This window comes from Mauremys reevesii, linkage group 25, assembly GCF_016161935.1.
Source record: "Mauremys reevesii isolate NIE-2019 linkage group 25, ASM1616193v1, whole genome shotgun sequence".
NCBI classification, from domain to species: domain Eukaryota; kingdom Metazoa; phylum Chordata; order Testudines; family Geoemydidae; genus Mauremys; species Mauremys reevesii.
In genome coordinates, this window is record NC_052647.1 from 6,923,354 (window position 1) to 6,938,907 (window position 15,554).

At 47.3% G+C, this 15,554-nt stretch overlaps 2 protein-coding genes across 3 annotated transcripts in view; one reads left to right on the forward strand and one right to left on the reverse strand.

Annotated features, from left to right (window-relative positions):
* The window catches only part of LOC120391382 (adhesion G protein-coupled receptor E5-like), a 1,047,477-nt gene that overhangs the window by 906,664 nt on the left and 125,259 nt on the right, over positions 1-15,554 (reverse strand). The window lies entirely within an intron of this gene.
* TECR (trans-2,3-enoyl-CoA reductase) overlaps positions 5,193-15,554 on the forward strand; it is a 45,042-nt gene continuing 34,680 nt past the window's right edge. The window contains exon 1 of the mRNA XM_039515072.1: positions 5,193-5,394. Coding sequence (XP_039371006.1) covers positions 5,380-5,394 — 15 coding nt within the window. The 5' untranslated portion in view covers positions 5,193-5,379. The remainder of the gene's footprint in view (positions 5,395-15,554) is intronic.

Sequence of the window (15,554 nt, forward strand, 5' to 3'; positions counted from 1 at the left end):
AACTCGGGGAGCATCTGTAAACTGGTTAAAGCAAGAAAGGGGAAAACCCTGCAGCTGTTTCTTATGCCCAGTTTAGGAGGAGCATGTGCTAGTTTGCAGGGGAAAAGTAGCCAAGGCTGGTGGTTCTGTCAGTCACTCCCTGCATGACTCTAGGGAAGACATGTCGCCACTCTGTGAATTTTCCCCATGGGGAAGTTTCCCCATGAATACAACTGGGGTGTTTGTGAAGCTGACTAAATGATTGAAAGGCCATTTTGGAGCCTTGCTGGTAAGGGGTTATTAAAGAGCCAAGTATTATTCCATTGTAATCCCATTGTGTGGCATGAGTCACTGAGGTGCAGTTTCGGGAGTGCCGCAGCATCTGAACTAGACAGACATTTTGCTGCTCACTAGGTCAGCGGTTCATTTAACTAATAAAAACTATAGGGAAAGATAATCCCAGGAAGGTGCCGACTTTCCACTGACACCATTGCTGCAGAGAGAAAAACACATTCACTCAGGCAGAGGAGGACATTAGCTCCTCCTCTGAGTCGCAGCCAAACAGTCATGCTGAAAATCTAAGCTTGACAGAATTGGATTTCTGTATAATTTAGAGGGAAAATATTGATGTTTAATCTTAAGCATTTTTATCAATTAATGTTCACAGTTGTGAGAAATTATAGGGAGGCCAGACAATTATCTAACATCAATAGACACTGAGATTCAAAAAGTGAAAGCTGTATAGATGGTTAAAACACAAATTGTCACCATCACACGTCAATATATACAGAGACAATAGCCTTAAGTCAACAGATAATACCTGCTTTTGCTAGTCATTTGTAACAAGCCTAATTCAGAAGAATAAATCACTGGCTTTTGCCTCCAATAAATTCTCAAGCAGCCTTTGTCTTACTTTGCCCCTCTGCCAATTTCAGTTATTAGCAATGGAAATATTTTTTGTAGGTTTGTGTGTCTGGTAAACTTGCCATCTACCAACCAAAATCGAATCCTCCCAAGGCTATAAAGAATGTAGAGATTTTCATATCATGCCATGATCTTAGGCACGAAAGGGGGTAGGCCAGGTCTGGGATGGGGACAAACCATTAATGGCTGTTGTTAATAAAGGCATCTGATGGGCAGTAGGAGGCGCTGGGCTGCTGGAAATCTCACATCCTGCCATCCTATTTATATTTAACTCCCAGGAGTTGGGCTCTTAAACGTTGTTTTTGCCAGTTTCCAACAAGCCCATTTCTGTCCCACCACCCTCAATTTCCCCCGGTGGTTTCAAAGTAGGGTGACCAGATGTCCCAATTTTATAGGGACAGTCCTGATTTTGGGGTCTTTTTCTTATATAGATTCCTATTACCACCACCCCCCTTCCGATTTTTCACACTTGCTGTCTGGTCACCCTTTTGCAAAGGGATAGAGTAGTCTTCACTGCTTGTGTTGTTGCCGTGCACTTTTAAACAGCTGTTGTGGCCCTAACCGAGAGGTGGCTGCATTTTGGTGACTGCTGCAAAGCATCCTGGGAGAGAGAAGCGCATATGCCTTGTTTTTTCCAGCTGTCACAGGATGGAGTTTTGAAGTTCAGCAGCGAAGAGCAAGCACCCAAACTGCAGACCATGGATTTAAAAATCAACAGCCACGTCTTTAGAAAGATAGTAAATGTAAGACCCAAGCATTTGTCATTGCATTCTTCTGCCTCTCTCCTCTCCTGCTCCACCTCCCCAAAACATCTGGGTTGTTCAGACGATCTCAGCCAGAAACTGAGCAAGTGAAATTCCTTAGGGGTTAGTGTAGAACTAGATTGGGCAACCCCCTGCTGGCTCATCGCCTTCCAGATGTACCTGCAATGAGCTGAGCTAGCTCAGCAGCCCCCACCCTATCCATGACAGCCCCCAACAAGCTGGAGTTAGCTAAAGCTTGGGGGCCCTGGGCACCTGAGGATAGGAGCACAAATAACCAGCAAGTTCAGTCCTGCACCTGGGACCACATGCATTTCTGGGATGCTCCAAACACAGAGTTAGGCCTTTGCTGCAGGCCTGTCCGGGGCAGGAGAGGGAGGCGATGCTTGGCCAAGCATGAACACCTGGCACAGCTGCAGCAGGGGCACAGGGCTGGTTATGGAGAAGGGCCCGGTCCTGCCTCCTTTTAGGGGTTGGATTTGGGCCAAGGTTAACCAGGTTGGGCTCACACTGGGTCCTCTGAACCCTTCCTTCCATTACTGGGGCTCCCACTGGCAGGAGGTATGCTGGGATCCTTGCCCACTTCTCCTAAGCTTCCAGAAGGCTCTGGATGTGCTGGGGTGACTCTCACATGGTAATTCCCCCCAGACACTCCCCTATGAGTCACTGGGCTGCCGTGGTGCATTTCTTTCAGGGTGGATTTGATTTAAATTAAATTGATTTAAATCACTAGTCAGGAAGACTTGATTTAATCATGGATTTCTATATAAAACTGCATTCTTGTTGGTTGTTATAACCTTAATACATAGTCTTCACAACTCAGAGATTAGATGTAAGTTTCATTTTTAGAAGGTACACACTATATATTTTAAAGTGACTTATTCTGAAAACGTTTCAGATTAGTTTTACAGCTATATCAGAAAATAAATGTTTGGTTATTTCATTTACCAAAGGTAATTGAAGCAGATATTTATGAAGTCATTGGGAGGTGAACTATCTCCAGTTCAACAGGTTAATCATTACTATTTGGAGGATTTTCTTGCCATGCTGTATTAGGAGGAGAACATCACCAGACAGACATTTAAATTGTTTTATTTAACTAAAACAACGTTATATATTCTGGATTTTTTTCTTCAAGAGCAAACATAATATTTTAACAAAACAAGCATATGAATTTTTGAATTTAAACATTCAAGTTTTTTTTAAATCAGGTTTGTTTTTGTTAAAATTGTTTTTAACTAAAATAGTTAAATGAAATATTTTTAAAAAATAATAATTAAATCATCTATGTTAGCCAGGTCAACATGAGAAACTTAAAATATTGGCTTCTGCAGCTAACTCAGTCATCTTCACCATTATTTTCTTGTTTGTTCATAATCTGGAAAAGAAAAACAAGCTTTCCTGCTTTTTCAGGTCCCAAACGATTTCTCAATTTGGAATGAATTAGTCCAAAGGAAGAAAATATTCTTTCTACACCAGCAGAAGAAGTTACTGCTGTTAAAAGTGAGATTATCACTTCAACAGTCTCTGAATCCAAGGGCTTAAGTGACTTCCACCAGTTCACTGATGTGACTTTCTTTAAAACATCATCAACAAACATTTCTTGAATGGTTCTTATTCCCAAACTGGGTCTCTTTTACAGCGTGTTGCCATTATAGGTTCTTCCTTCTAGTGAGAAAATTGTATAGTAGATCTCAAATCAATGAAGGCTACACTCAGAAAGACCTCAAGACTTCTGGAATATGCTGCTCAAACAGTTTCACTTTTGTTTCTACTGCCTGTCCCTCCCTTCTCACATTTATCTCCAGACTTCTCCTTCTCCAGATCTATTCCGCCCCCAACAATCTTCTATTCATTGAACTTTTTGAAACTTTGCACTTACAGAGCGACGTAAAGAATTGACTCTGTGTACACAAAGTTGCAGAGGGACAATAGGGTTGAGGTCTGTTATTTCTCACCTCCAGATATTATTTATTTATTTAAAAAAGTTTTTGCTGTTAATAAGCATGTTATCTCTGGAGACACAAAGCCAGTTTGAGAACTGCAAAACTAAGCATCTCTGATGGTATCTTCTAGACTGAGCACTGAGTCCCATTGCATAGATAGAAAGATTCACCTAAATAATCTACACGGAAGCCCCTGGAACCCCATAAGATTGGGTCCTTAATCCATGAACTATTGGATTTTGTAAACTAATTTACAAAACTTTTCTTAAACATGACATGAATATATTGTCTCATACTATAGAATTAGACTTTATAATCCCTATTCCATGATGAGATATCTTTGAGCTATAATGTATCTTAATTAAAACTATCTTTAGATAAGCAGCAAAGAATCCTGTGGCACCTTATAGACTAACAGACTGTTAGTCTATAAGGTGCCACAGGATTCTTTGCTGCTTCTACAGAACCAGACTAACACGGCTACCCCTCTAATACTATCTTTAGATAGGCTTTTTCCTCACACAGCATTTTATAAAAAAAAAATCTGATTTAAATTAAAAAAACAACAGATTTTTAGCCACCCTGATTTCTTTGCCTGGCTCTGCTTCCTCTACACCTTCCTCACTCGCTGTGCCCATCAAGTAGCTGAGTCTCAGGGTGTCCCTACAGCTAGCTATGCCCTGCGAGATCACAGCTTAGCAGGTGACTTAGTGCTGACTCAGACAATACCAGGAAGGACCGAATTCCTGGTTCCCAGAATCCTGCCAATGCCCTTCCGGCCCCCTCCCCAACACTCCCCCTGTCAATGTCCTCCCAGGGTCCTCCCCTCTCCACCCCAAACCCTGCCAATGCCCTCCTGGGGTCCTCCCCTCCCCAAGCCCTGCCAATACCCTCCCGGCCCCCTCCCCAAACCCTACCAATGTCCTCCCAGTCCCCTCCACTCCCCAAGCCCTGCCAATGACCTCCCGGCCCTCTCCCTTCCCCAAAGCCTGCCAATGCCCTCCCCTCCGCAAACCCTGCCAATGCCCTCCTGGGGTCCTCCCCTCCGCAAACCCTGCCAATGCCCTCCTGGGGTCCTCCCCTCCCCAAACCCTGCCAATGCCCTCCTGGGGGCCTCCTCTCCCCAAGCCCTGCCAATGCCCTCCCAGGGTCCTCCCCTCCCCACCCCAAGCCCTGCCAATGACCTGCCGTCCACTCCTTCCCCCCTCTCTGTCCTGCCAATCCCCCCATGACCCTAAACCCTTCCAAGCCCCCCCAGGCCCCCTTCCCAGCACCCCTCGGTGCTGCTACGGGGGCCCCTTGGGCCACAGGGCCCCGGAAAACGGCCCCATGGGGCTAAGGTCGGGCGGGGTCAGGCCCGGCGGGCACTTGCAGGAACGGACAGGGGCAGTTCCAAGACCACGTGGCTGAGTAGCGGACCCTTCCCTGTCATTGACTGCGAGCGCCTGTGTCTTGATAGGCTCCAGGAGGGCAAAGCTCTGAGGGGATTGGCGCGCAGGTCCGCCATCCGGCGCACCTGGCTGGCATCCGATTGGCCGGAACCTTGTCACGCGTTTCAGTTTCCATGGGGACGCTTGGGGCGGGCTCACAAGCGGAGGGGCGGGAAGTCGAGCCCCCCCAAGCGCTGATTGTCCGGGTCTCTGCGGCCTGGCTTCTGCGATTGGCCGTTCCGACGGGTCGGACCCCGCCCCCCAGGTGAGACTGGGGGCGAATCACGTGAGCGGAGCGGGTGCCTGGCGGCGGCGGTGGCGGTTGGAGCGTGAGGAACTATGAAGCACTATGAGGTGAGGAGGCGGCCGTGGCCCCGCAACGCTCGACCGCTGGGGCCACCCTCTGCGGGCCCTCACTCAGCCCTACAGCGAGAGAACCGGCCCCTTAGCGCTCCGCCCTGAGAGGCGGTGGGCGCCCAATGCGCATGCGCCAGGCCAGCCAGAAGGCGCTAATGCGCACGCGTTAAGCGCGAAGAATGTGCCGGGGAGGTGAGAGTGCGCATGCGCTTAACTGATCTAGGGACGAGCTGTGTATGCACATGCGTTTAGCGAATGGTGTGGCTGGGAGGCGTGAGAGCACGCATGCGCACATGGTGGAAAAGGGGCTGGTGGGCATGCGCTGGATAGCTGTATTTATATCGCAGGCAAGGGGGGGCGCTGGCTAGGGGGGCAGCGGTGGGGGCAGAGCCCTTCCCCGCCCTTCGCAGGCTGCTTGCCCTTGATTGTTGCAGTTGGTAGCCCTAGCAGCTTGCATGCACGTGCCACTCTCTGCACGCCCCTTCCCCCAGCAGTGGCATCCCCAGAGTCCCAGGTTCCTGCTGGCTCCACAGCTGATTGAGCCTGTTTTCATTCACTGCCCAGCTAACTCACTAACAAGGCACTTGCATCGCTCAGAACCATCCTCTGCGTGTGGCGGAATTGAGTGCTAGCTGGACAGCACTGGGCGCCCCTGTCCCCTAAGCAGGGGCAGCACTGGCAGCCTCAGCGTTTCCCCAGTATCTTCCCTTACCAGTGTAGAGGGGGATTTGGGCTCTGTGGCTGTTTCAGGCCTTGGGAAGGACACATCAAATGGTAACTCGCCATCTCTGTTGGGCTGGATTCCTGCTTATGTTCCCTTGAACCATCTAGTGTCTCAATCCTGTGACCTACCTCCCCCCGCCCTCTTCAAATGAAAAGTGTGCCTTTTCTCAGGAAGAGGAGCAGGTTTCTGTAAACTACCTGAGCGACTCCTATAAAGAGAGGCTGCTGAAATCAGCTCGGACAGCTATGGGGCGAGGCGGTCACAGCAATTCTTGCACCTGTCTTGTAAACAGATATATACCCAGATATGCAGGGCTATTAATATTGGCTGTAAGTACAGCTCTCCCAGCAAGCTCAGCAGTTTGTCAAACGCTTCACAGGGCAAATTGTCCCACTAGAATATTGAATGTAGAGCATAAAGTAGGGGAAGATTTAATAACCCCCACATCTGCTCTTTTGATCTGGGAGGAGAATCTGGAGTGCGGCAGGCCATCCTGCAAACTGAACATTGTACTCCTGACTCTTCCCTTCCTGAAGGACAGATGTGTGTGCATGGACATGCTCTTCCCGATTTGCTGACAAGGGCAGAGCTGGTTACCTCGTGCAGGTCAGCTAATGTCAGTTGTGTCTTAACACCCTCTCTTTACCTCTATTGACAATGGCAGCTGAACCTTTTATGCCTATTTAATGATCCTTGGTAGTTGTTCTAATAAGGATACAGGTATTTGAAAGCTGTAGGTACACCTAGGGGTGAGATGACAACCACATGGTGAAAATTAAAAGCTACACAAAGAGGTGTAGGATTTGTGCTGCTCCTAGCAGTCTGGGCTGCTATCTGCATGCATATCAGAGAGGACAAAGGTCTCCTGCATCAGACCTGTGTGGACAGTTGTTTGCTTGTCTTATTGCCTTATCACAGCTCTGTGCCCTTTGGGTCACTTCCCTGAACATAGAAAAGGGAAGATCCATCCATTCCCCAAAGCCTGGGGTTCTGGCATTTCCCCGGCAAGGAGGACTCCCCAAAAGACAGCTGTATTTTCAGTTCAGAAAACAGGTACCTGTGCATTACTTTCTGCCCACCCCATGGAACTAGTTCAGGAATCCTGGCCTGTGTCCTCAGACTGTAGATTGTCTCAGTGGGATTGCCACTAAACACCTTTTTATGTGGTTCCCAACCTATATTAATGGGCACCACGGAGCCCAGCAAACATAGAAGGGAAGTGCAGGGACCTTTGGCGCATGGAGTCTGTCACAGCTCTTCTAGTGAAAGGATTCCACACCAAGGGAGAAATAGCCTGAGGCGCCCTCTCTGTCGCTGTATCTCGCGTATTTATAGTGTCTGTCTCTAGTTTCTAAGCCCTGATTTTACTCCCACCACAGAGGAGTTGGGAGAAATCGTGGAAGGCTGGTTGGATTGGGTGTGGCGTGGGATCTGACTAATCGGACCAGGGCCTCTAAAGATCCGATGGGAGCTCCTCATTACTTTGCAGCCCTGAAAATGCTTGTCACTGTTCTAGTCTAGTGAGTCTTGTTCTCCCAGTCAGTGGGAGTAAGGGACTCTCCCACCTGCATGTTACAGCTAGCAGAACATTCAGTAGGGGAGTGATAATGGAAGATGGAGTCTTGTGCTCCTAGGTAACTGGTTTAAATCCAGCCCTGGTTGGTAGTGACTGAAAAAATCTTATTTGCCATCTTACTGGCTTTCAGTGACCTGTGTATGAAACAAATTTGTGGGGTTACAGTCCAGTTCCCACGAGTCAAGCATCCATGTCACCCCCATACGGACACTAACTGGTGCCTTAGCTGACAGCCTCAACAGAGACAGCAATGATCCATAGATTCCAAGGTCTGAAGGGGCCACTGTGATCATCTAATCTGCTCTCCTGTAGAACACAGGCCAGAGAAAGTCCCCAAAATAATGTTTCCAGGAGAGGGAAGCTTGCAGTGCCACTGCCAGTCCTGTTCAGGGCACGTTTACAGTAGCACAAAATGTGCTTCATTAACAATTGTGTATTTAAAAACCTCAAGGTTCCTTTACTCTTATTCTTAGCACTTGGCTGTGCTGGGAGGATCAGAAACCCACAGAAGTCACTTAGGTAATGAAACCTCTGAAACACTAGCTCAAACTAACTTTTTTGCAAGAGAGGCAAACTTTGAGCTTCCCTGAGATTTTGTGGAACTTTCAAGGTTATTGTGAGCTCTTTGGAGCTTTTAGTTCTGTGTTTGTGTAGCACCTAGTACAAAGGTCCTGGTCCGGGAGGACTAAGGCTGCGAGGTCCTGGCACAATATATATAATGTTGTGTGGTTGCTTTGAGCTGAGAGGACGTGTGGAGAGGGAGAAGAACTCCCAGTAATGGTCCGTTTGTGAGGACTTGCACTAGGTAATCAGTAAAACAATCTGTATCACTGGTTACTGATGTAATTCTTGAAATATACTGAATCTTGCTTCCTTCTTCAAGGTGACACTTCAGCACATCTCACTCATGCTGCCTGTGTATAAATGGCGTAAAGGGATCCCTCAGGCTAACTTAGATTTTGCAATAAGCGTTCTTTCTCTCTCCTGTTGTTGCTAAGAGTGGAGCAATATGGTAGAGGCGTGGTAATTGCTCCATAATTAAAGTTGCAGCTGACTTTGCATTTTTGGCCCTGCCCTTAAAATCTACCAAGTAATTTACTGTATGGGGCCAATGGGACTTTAAGTTTAACTTTTCTACCAGACTGGCAGTGAATTGAATGGGGTGTCTGTGATAAGGAGATGCTCAGAGTTCAAAAAGTCTTAATGTTTTTGTGCCACTTCGTAGCAAAAAGCAGGAGAGAAACAATTTGGCTTGCTGGACTCCCCTCAGTGAGACCTAGTGACCAAATCAATTGAGTTCATTTAAAATCTACTTTTAGGGGATTAATAAGATCTTACTCTTGAGTGTGCAGCTTTCTATAGATTGCTGGTCGCCAACTTTGGTCTAGATCATTCAGTGCCTGCTGGAGAAGACTTAAGCTTTTCATTTTCTTAAAATGTCTCTAGCCCTTTTTCATGCGAAGGGAGCTCGAAATGTAACCTAATCCCTAGGAAGACTTGTCAATGGAAACGAGGATTTCCCAGCCAAAGGCACTCATGATGGGGAGACTTCCCACCTTGGCCACGTGTGCGTGTGTGTGTGTATGTGTGTGGAAAAACTAGTGCATCTCCTCTGAATGTCCTGTTTCTTGTACCAGTGGAGTCTTGTGCTGCTGTGAGCCACAGGATGGGGTGAGAACTGGGCGTGTGGGGTGGCTTGTCAGGCCTGGAGGAGGGGAGATGGCCCATTGAGCCCTGGGAGGGTTGTTATGCATGCACACTTGAGCTTTAGTTGATGGGAGACTCCTCTTCATGCTGGATCGCCTGCTAGGATCAGCTGGGCCTAGCTCACCTAATCAATTTGCTGCCATCACAGGCACTTTGGTCTCTTTTGGTCTCTTGAGGACTGAAGTGCTTTGGTCTAACTGAAATCATTGGGCTCAGTATTGAGGTATCTGGGTGAAATGGAATAGCCTGTGCTCTCCAGGTCAGACTGGATGATCTAATGGTCCCTTCTGGCCTGAATCTATGAAACTGCCTGGTCTGTGTTTTATCTTCTTGTGCCTTTAGAAGACAAGCTCGTCAGGACAGGGAGGCTGTCAGTTGGGCACATCAGACCCACTGCATAGTTGGATCTAGCTCCAGGGAATTATAGTGGTGAAGCTGCCTATGTGACTTACCAACTAATATTTCAAGTCTTCTGGAGCTAACAATCAGTGCATTACTTCCCACTTCTGCATACTAATGTACTGCTGGCTTCACCTCTTAGAGACAGTGTAAAGTAATGGCTGTTGTGGTAAGGCTGTCAAAGCATATAGGAGTCAAGTAGTGTGGGGAGGAGCAAGAGGGTAATCAGAATGATGTGACCTCCAAGGTTAATGCCTCATGACCAGCTAGAGGTGGAAGGAAGTGTTATATCAAATCTCATTTGAAAGCTGATGGTCTGGGGATCTCAGCTTGCAAACAACGTAAAGCACTTGTTACTTGGCCTGAATGTAGCAATGTATATAGAGGACCAAAAATTAGGTGGGACAGCACACTTCCAGGAGGACAGCATATCCAGTATATCACATATATACATCTGATGAGCTGTGGTAACAGATACTGACCTCCACAGTCTTTGGAGTCATCAGTTCGATAGCTAAGTTTAAACTCCCCAGCATGCCAAGGTCCAGTGCCTGGGTACTGGGAATCCTGGCGCCTCCTGCAAGGACTTTCTTTGCTGAGCGGCCTTAAAGTCCTGGATGAATCACAGTGTGCAAACAACTGTCAAACAGTGTCAATTTAACAAGCAACTGATGGTCCCTTTACCTTTGTATTCCTAAAACAACCCCTCCCCTAAGGCAGCATTCAGGGTGCATGGCAAGGGTTTTAAAAATCTTTTAAAGAAAGAAAAACTGCTTAAGATGCCAAATTATTAAGTGTGGAATTGGGTGTGTAACTCTACTCCAGATGAAAGAAGCAAAGGGTCTTCCAAACATTGAATCTATTCTCTCTTTGCTGCTTTGTGGTGTGTAAAAGCCTGGAAGGTCAGGAGGTTTTGTGTTGGGGTTGGATTTTTTTTTTTTGAATACTCTATTACCTTCGAAATATTGGGTACGTCTGTCTGGTCTCCCGTGATTTTGCTTGAGGACTCACTGGTGGTCCCAGAAATGGAGAGCTTGAAGATTCCTGTGTGAAGGTGTTAAGAGACCAACAGTCAGAATAAAAATCACTGCCCCTATTAGTCAGTTGGGATTCTCTTTTTCGGTATGTGTGGAGTCCTCATCTGCCCTGTTCCACACTTCTTAGCAGACATGGCCTAACTTGTAATATTAAAAACCGACAGAGCCTCCGTCAGTGTCTCTACATCCCAGAGAAATAAAGGGAACACACATTTCCCCCACTCTTCTCTGGTCACCTTGAAGAATGTTCTGGAGGAGGCAATTTTAATCTTTTCTGTGGCTAGAACATAATAATAATTCTGGAATTTCTTGATGGAAGTGCTGCTTGGTAGCCTCTCCCTAGCTGCTCCACGTTCGGCAGCTCCTGCTAATGCTGCCGAAGGATTAACCTGCTTGTGGGTTGCAGCGTTTGCCTTAGCAATGCAATTTCAAAAGCCAGTGCAATGCCACTGCTCATGGAGAGAGCCGATGATGAGGCTAGAACTAATGTGGTAAGTGGCCCTAGGAATGCAGTAGAGTGATGAGACATTTCAAGACAAACTCGCAACTTGTATTACTTCTCCCAGAAGCTTCAACCAGCGTCTCTGTCCTATTGTTAGTGTAGTCAGTCAGAAACTCTGCAGACCAGTGTGGAATTTGAGATCAGGCATCAGACTGGGAGTCAGGAGACTGGCTTTGCCACTGACTCCTCATGTGCCAGTCACTTCACTGTCTTCTTGCCTCCATTTACCCATCTGTTAAATGGGGATAACAATACCAACCTTTGTAAAGTGTGCTGCGATCCCAAGATGGAAAGCCCCTCTAAGTGCCAACTATTAATAGAATTTGGTTGGAGTTTTTGGGGTGGGATTGTCCAAAACTCCTGCTCTAAAAACTAACTCTTAAATCCCCCACTCCTCCTGTATCCAAAATATTGATCAGCTCCTCAGGGAGAGGAGCAATGCACAATGGATGGGATCCCACCTGGGCAAACACAGGGTTCTGGGTTGATTTGTGATCCCCATGTGCTTCTTGGAAATTTACAAGGAGCAGGGTGCTTGTAAATAGCAGTGCCCTGTTCATGGGTGGAGATTTAGTCTGATAGAGCAGGTAAAAACATGGTGCCCACAGCCAGACATGTTTGGTTGGTCTGGCTTACATCATTTTGGTGGATGCTGTTCTTTTAATGCTATTGCCCCACAGCAAATAAAGATCAAGTGACGTCCCTTTCTGTGGTTGCCTTCAGTGCTCTGCTCCTGTCCATGCTTCATCTCTGATCCTCTTGCTGACCCTGGAACTGCAGGCAGAGGGGAGGGTGCCTTGTTAATCAACCTGCCGGCAGGGGGTTGGTAAACTTCAAGTGCTTATTCCTAGCAGAGAGACCTTGAATTTGGTAAATGAGAGGGATACACTCTCAATTGTTTTTTCTAAATAAGTGCTGTAACCAGAAAGGTCTTTTCCTCATTGTTATTACTTCCTCCTGGAAGAGTTTATTAAATTGCACTTGTCTCCAGGGCTGGCTCCAGACCCCAGTGCGCCAAGCGCGCACGTGGGGCAGCATTTTAATGGGAGGGCGGCAGGCGGGTCCAGCGGACCTTCCGCAGTCATGCCTGCGGGAGGTCCAACGGAGCCGCGGGAGAACCGGACCTCCCGCAGGCATGACTGCGGCGGGTGCGCTGGTCCCGCGGCTCATGTGGACCTCCCGCAGGCATACCTGCGGAAGCTCCACCGTAGGCGCGGGACCAGCAGCACGTCTGCGGGAGGTCCCGCGAAGGCGCGGGACCGGCGCCCGGCAGCGCGAGCAGCGCGGTGCGCCGCCTTGCTTGGGGCGGCGGAATTCGTAGAGCCGCCCCTGCTTGTCTCTATTCTGTTTCCTTTGCTTTTCTTGCTGCTCAGACAACAAAAGTGATTTAAATCAGTCTGTGCTGTTCATATAGTCCCTTTCACCTTCAGGTGGTTAGGAGCAATGGCTGGGTTGCAAACACCACCGGTGATGCACATCCTTAAAACAAAAAGAATGAGGAGTACTTGTGGCATCTTAGAGGCTAACAAATGAAAAACTATTTCCCCATGCTAATTTTTCCCCTACTGTTACTCACACCTTCTTGTCAACTGTTTGAAATGGGGCATCCTGATTATCACTACAAAAGTATCAGAGGGGGTAGCCGTGTTAGTCTGGATCTCTAAAAAGCAACAAAGAGTCCTGTGGCACCTTATAGACAGACGTATTGGAGCATAAGCTTTTGTGGGTGAATTCCCACTTCATCAGACGCAACGTATTCACCCACGAAAACTCATGCTCCAATACGTCTGTTAGTCTATAAGATGCCACAGGACTCTTTGCTGCTTATCACTACAAAAGTTTTTTTTTCTCCTGCTGATAATAGCTCACCTTAATTGATTAGTCTCCTTATAGTTGGTATGGCAACCCCCATTTTTTCATGTTCTCTTTGTATATGTATCTACCTACTGTATTTTCCACTGCATGCATCTGATGAAGTGGGTTTTAGCCCACGAAAGCTTATGCCCAAATACATTTTAGTCTCTAAGGTGCCACAAGAACTCTTGTTCTTTTTGCTGATACAGACTAACATGGCTACCACTCTGAAACCATTCTTAAAACAGTTGTTTGCACTTTAAAAGAAAATGTTTCCATATTTCTGTAAGTTATATAAAAAGCTAGTTGTTATAATTTAAAATGTTGGACCTTGTGTCACTGGCTGTTTCATAAGTGCTCCATGCCAGAGATTGTCTCTTGCTTGTGTCTGTAGAGTGCCTACCACAGCGGGGGTCTTATGTACTGCAGCACCAGCCAAGAATATCTCTGCCTTGCCTGTAGTGGTGCTACTACTTCAGTGATGTGATGGGAAGGTTAGCGTGTAATTACTCCTCAGATCCAGATGAGGGTGTTGGAGTCCCTTTAGCACTAGGTCATTCATGTGGACGCAAGAGGGTGCTGTTGGCTGTTTGATGCCAATCAGATGTTTTTTGCTATATTCTATTTTCAGTTAGGTCCTATCCTGCCCTGGCTTAGCATGGTATTTAGCAATAAAAGCCCTCCTGAAACAGGAGCCCAGCTTGATAAGCATTTATGTAAACTGTAGAGATGAGCCTGGGTTTTTGGTTTTTTTTATGTTGCAACTTAATCGTGCTTTTGGTTATCTGCACCACTTGGGATCAGTGGCTCCATAGAAAGCAGGGTGCGGCTGAAGCTGGGAGTGGACACAGCTGCCTAATTCCAAAATACAGGTGGGAGGGATAGCTCAGTGGTTTGAGCATTGGCCTGCTAAACTCAGGGTTGTGAGTTCAGTCCTTGAGGGGGCCACTTAGGGATCTGGGGCAAAATCAGTATTTGGTCCTGCTAGTGAAGGCAGGGGGCTGGACTCAATGACCTTTCAGGGTCTCTTCCAGTTCTATGAGATAGGTATATCTCCATATGTTAGTCACGCCTGGATTCTGACATCTTACAAAGCCTCTGAGCCCAGTGTCTCCCTGAACACCAGGACTGCCCCTGTTCCAGGGCCCATCTCTGCTGGCTCTGTTTGTTCTGGTTTTCATACCCCCTAAAGGAGCTGCTGGCTGGTGAAATTGACGACTGGCTGGCTGAGCACATGTGCCTATCGGAACGCATCCTTCCCCAAAGCCTGTTACATGTTAACCTGCTGCTCTCTCCCACCTGAGACCCCCCAACTTCTGCAAGTGTCCTTGAGCCAGTCCTCTCCTGTCAGCAGAGGCCAGTTGGAGAGGCAGGCACCCTTTTCCCTTGCCCTGCCATGGTGCCCACTGAAATCATCCTGAGCATCGGTGGTCCAGCAGTGGCAGGTGCTAGCCGAGAACTTTGGAGACTTTCTGCATGACCTTGGATAAGTCACTTAGTCTCTCAGTGTCTCAGTTAATGGCACTGCCCTGCCTCACAGGTGGACCGTGAGGATAAATACATTAAAGATTGTGAGATGCTGGGGTACCATGGTAACAGGGCCAGATAAGTATCAGATAAGATGTCTCCCCACCCCTTGCTTACCATGGACTTCAGGACTCTTTCCACAATCAGTTATGTGATTGCTCAGAAAGACCCTCTTGTCAGAAGATGTCTCTGGCTGAGGTTTGTGCCGGGGTTTCCATTATTGCTGCCCTCTGCAGAGTCGTGTAACTGTGCTTTGCTCCCAGGCAAAGCTCCCAAGCTCTGCCAAGACAAACACCTGTTGCTTGCTATAAATTGAGAGCCAGCACTGCTATTAAATAAACATCATAAAGCACAGTCTAAAAGAGCTGCCACTGCCACTTCATGCAAAATCAAGCTCTGCTGTCAGTTGCAATAACCACAGGGCAATTTAAGGGGTTGGATTAATGACTTATGTGGAGCCAGATGATTTTTTTTTTTTAAACCAAGATTCAATTGAGGCACCAAAATAAGGGGCTTGGTTTTTGAAAGCACTCAGCACACGGGGTTGCGAGCACATTGGGTGCTGAACTCTGGCCTGTGGTCCTGTAAACTTTGCACATGATGTTTTGTGCAGCTAGAAAGATACAGTGCAAATCCGAGAGCCACATTCTGCTTTCTTAATCTTTGGTAACTGCTGGAGATGATGGAGTTGCACCAGATTTTGCAGGGTGTAAATGAAAGGAGAATCTGGCTCTAAAAAATAAGAACTCAAGACAGTACAGGACAGGACTTCAGCGGGAAAGGAGTCTGGTCTTACGGAGGAGACTGAGTGACAATGATTGTGAAATGCTC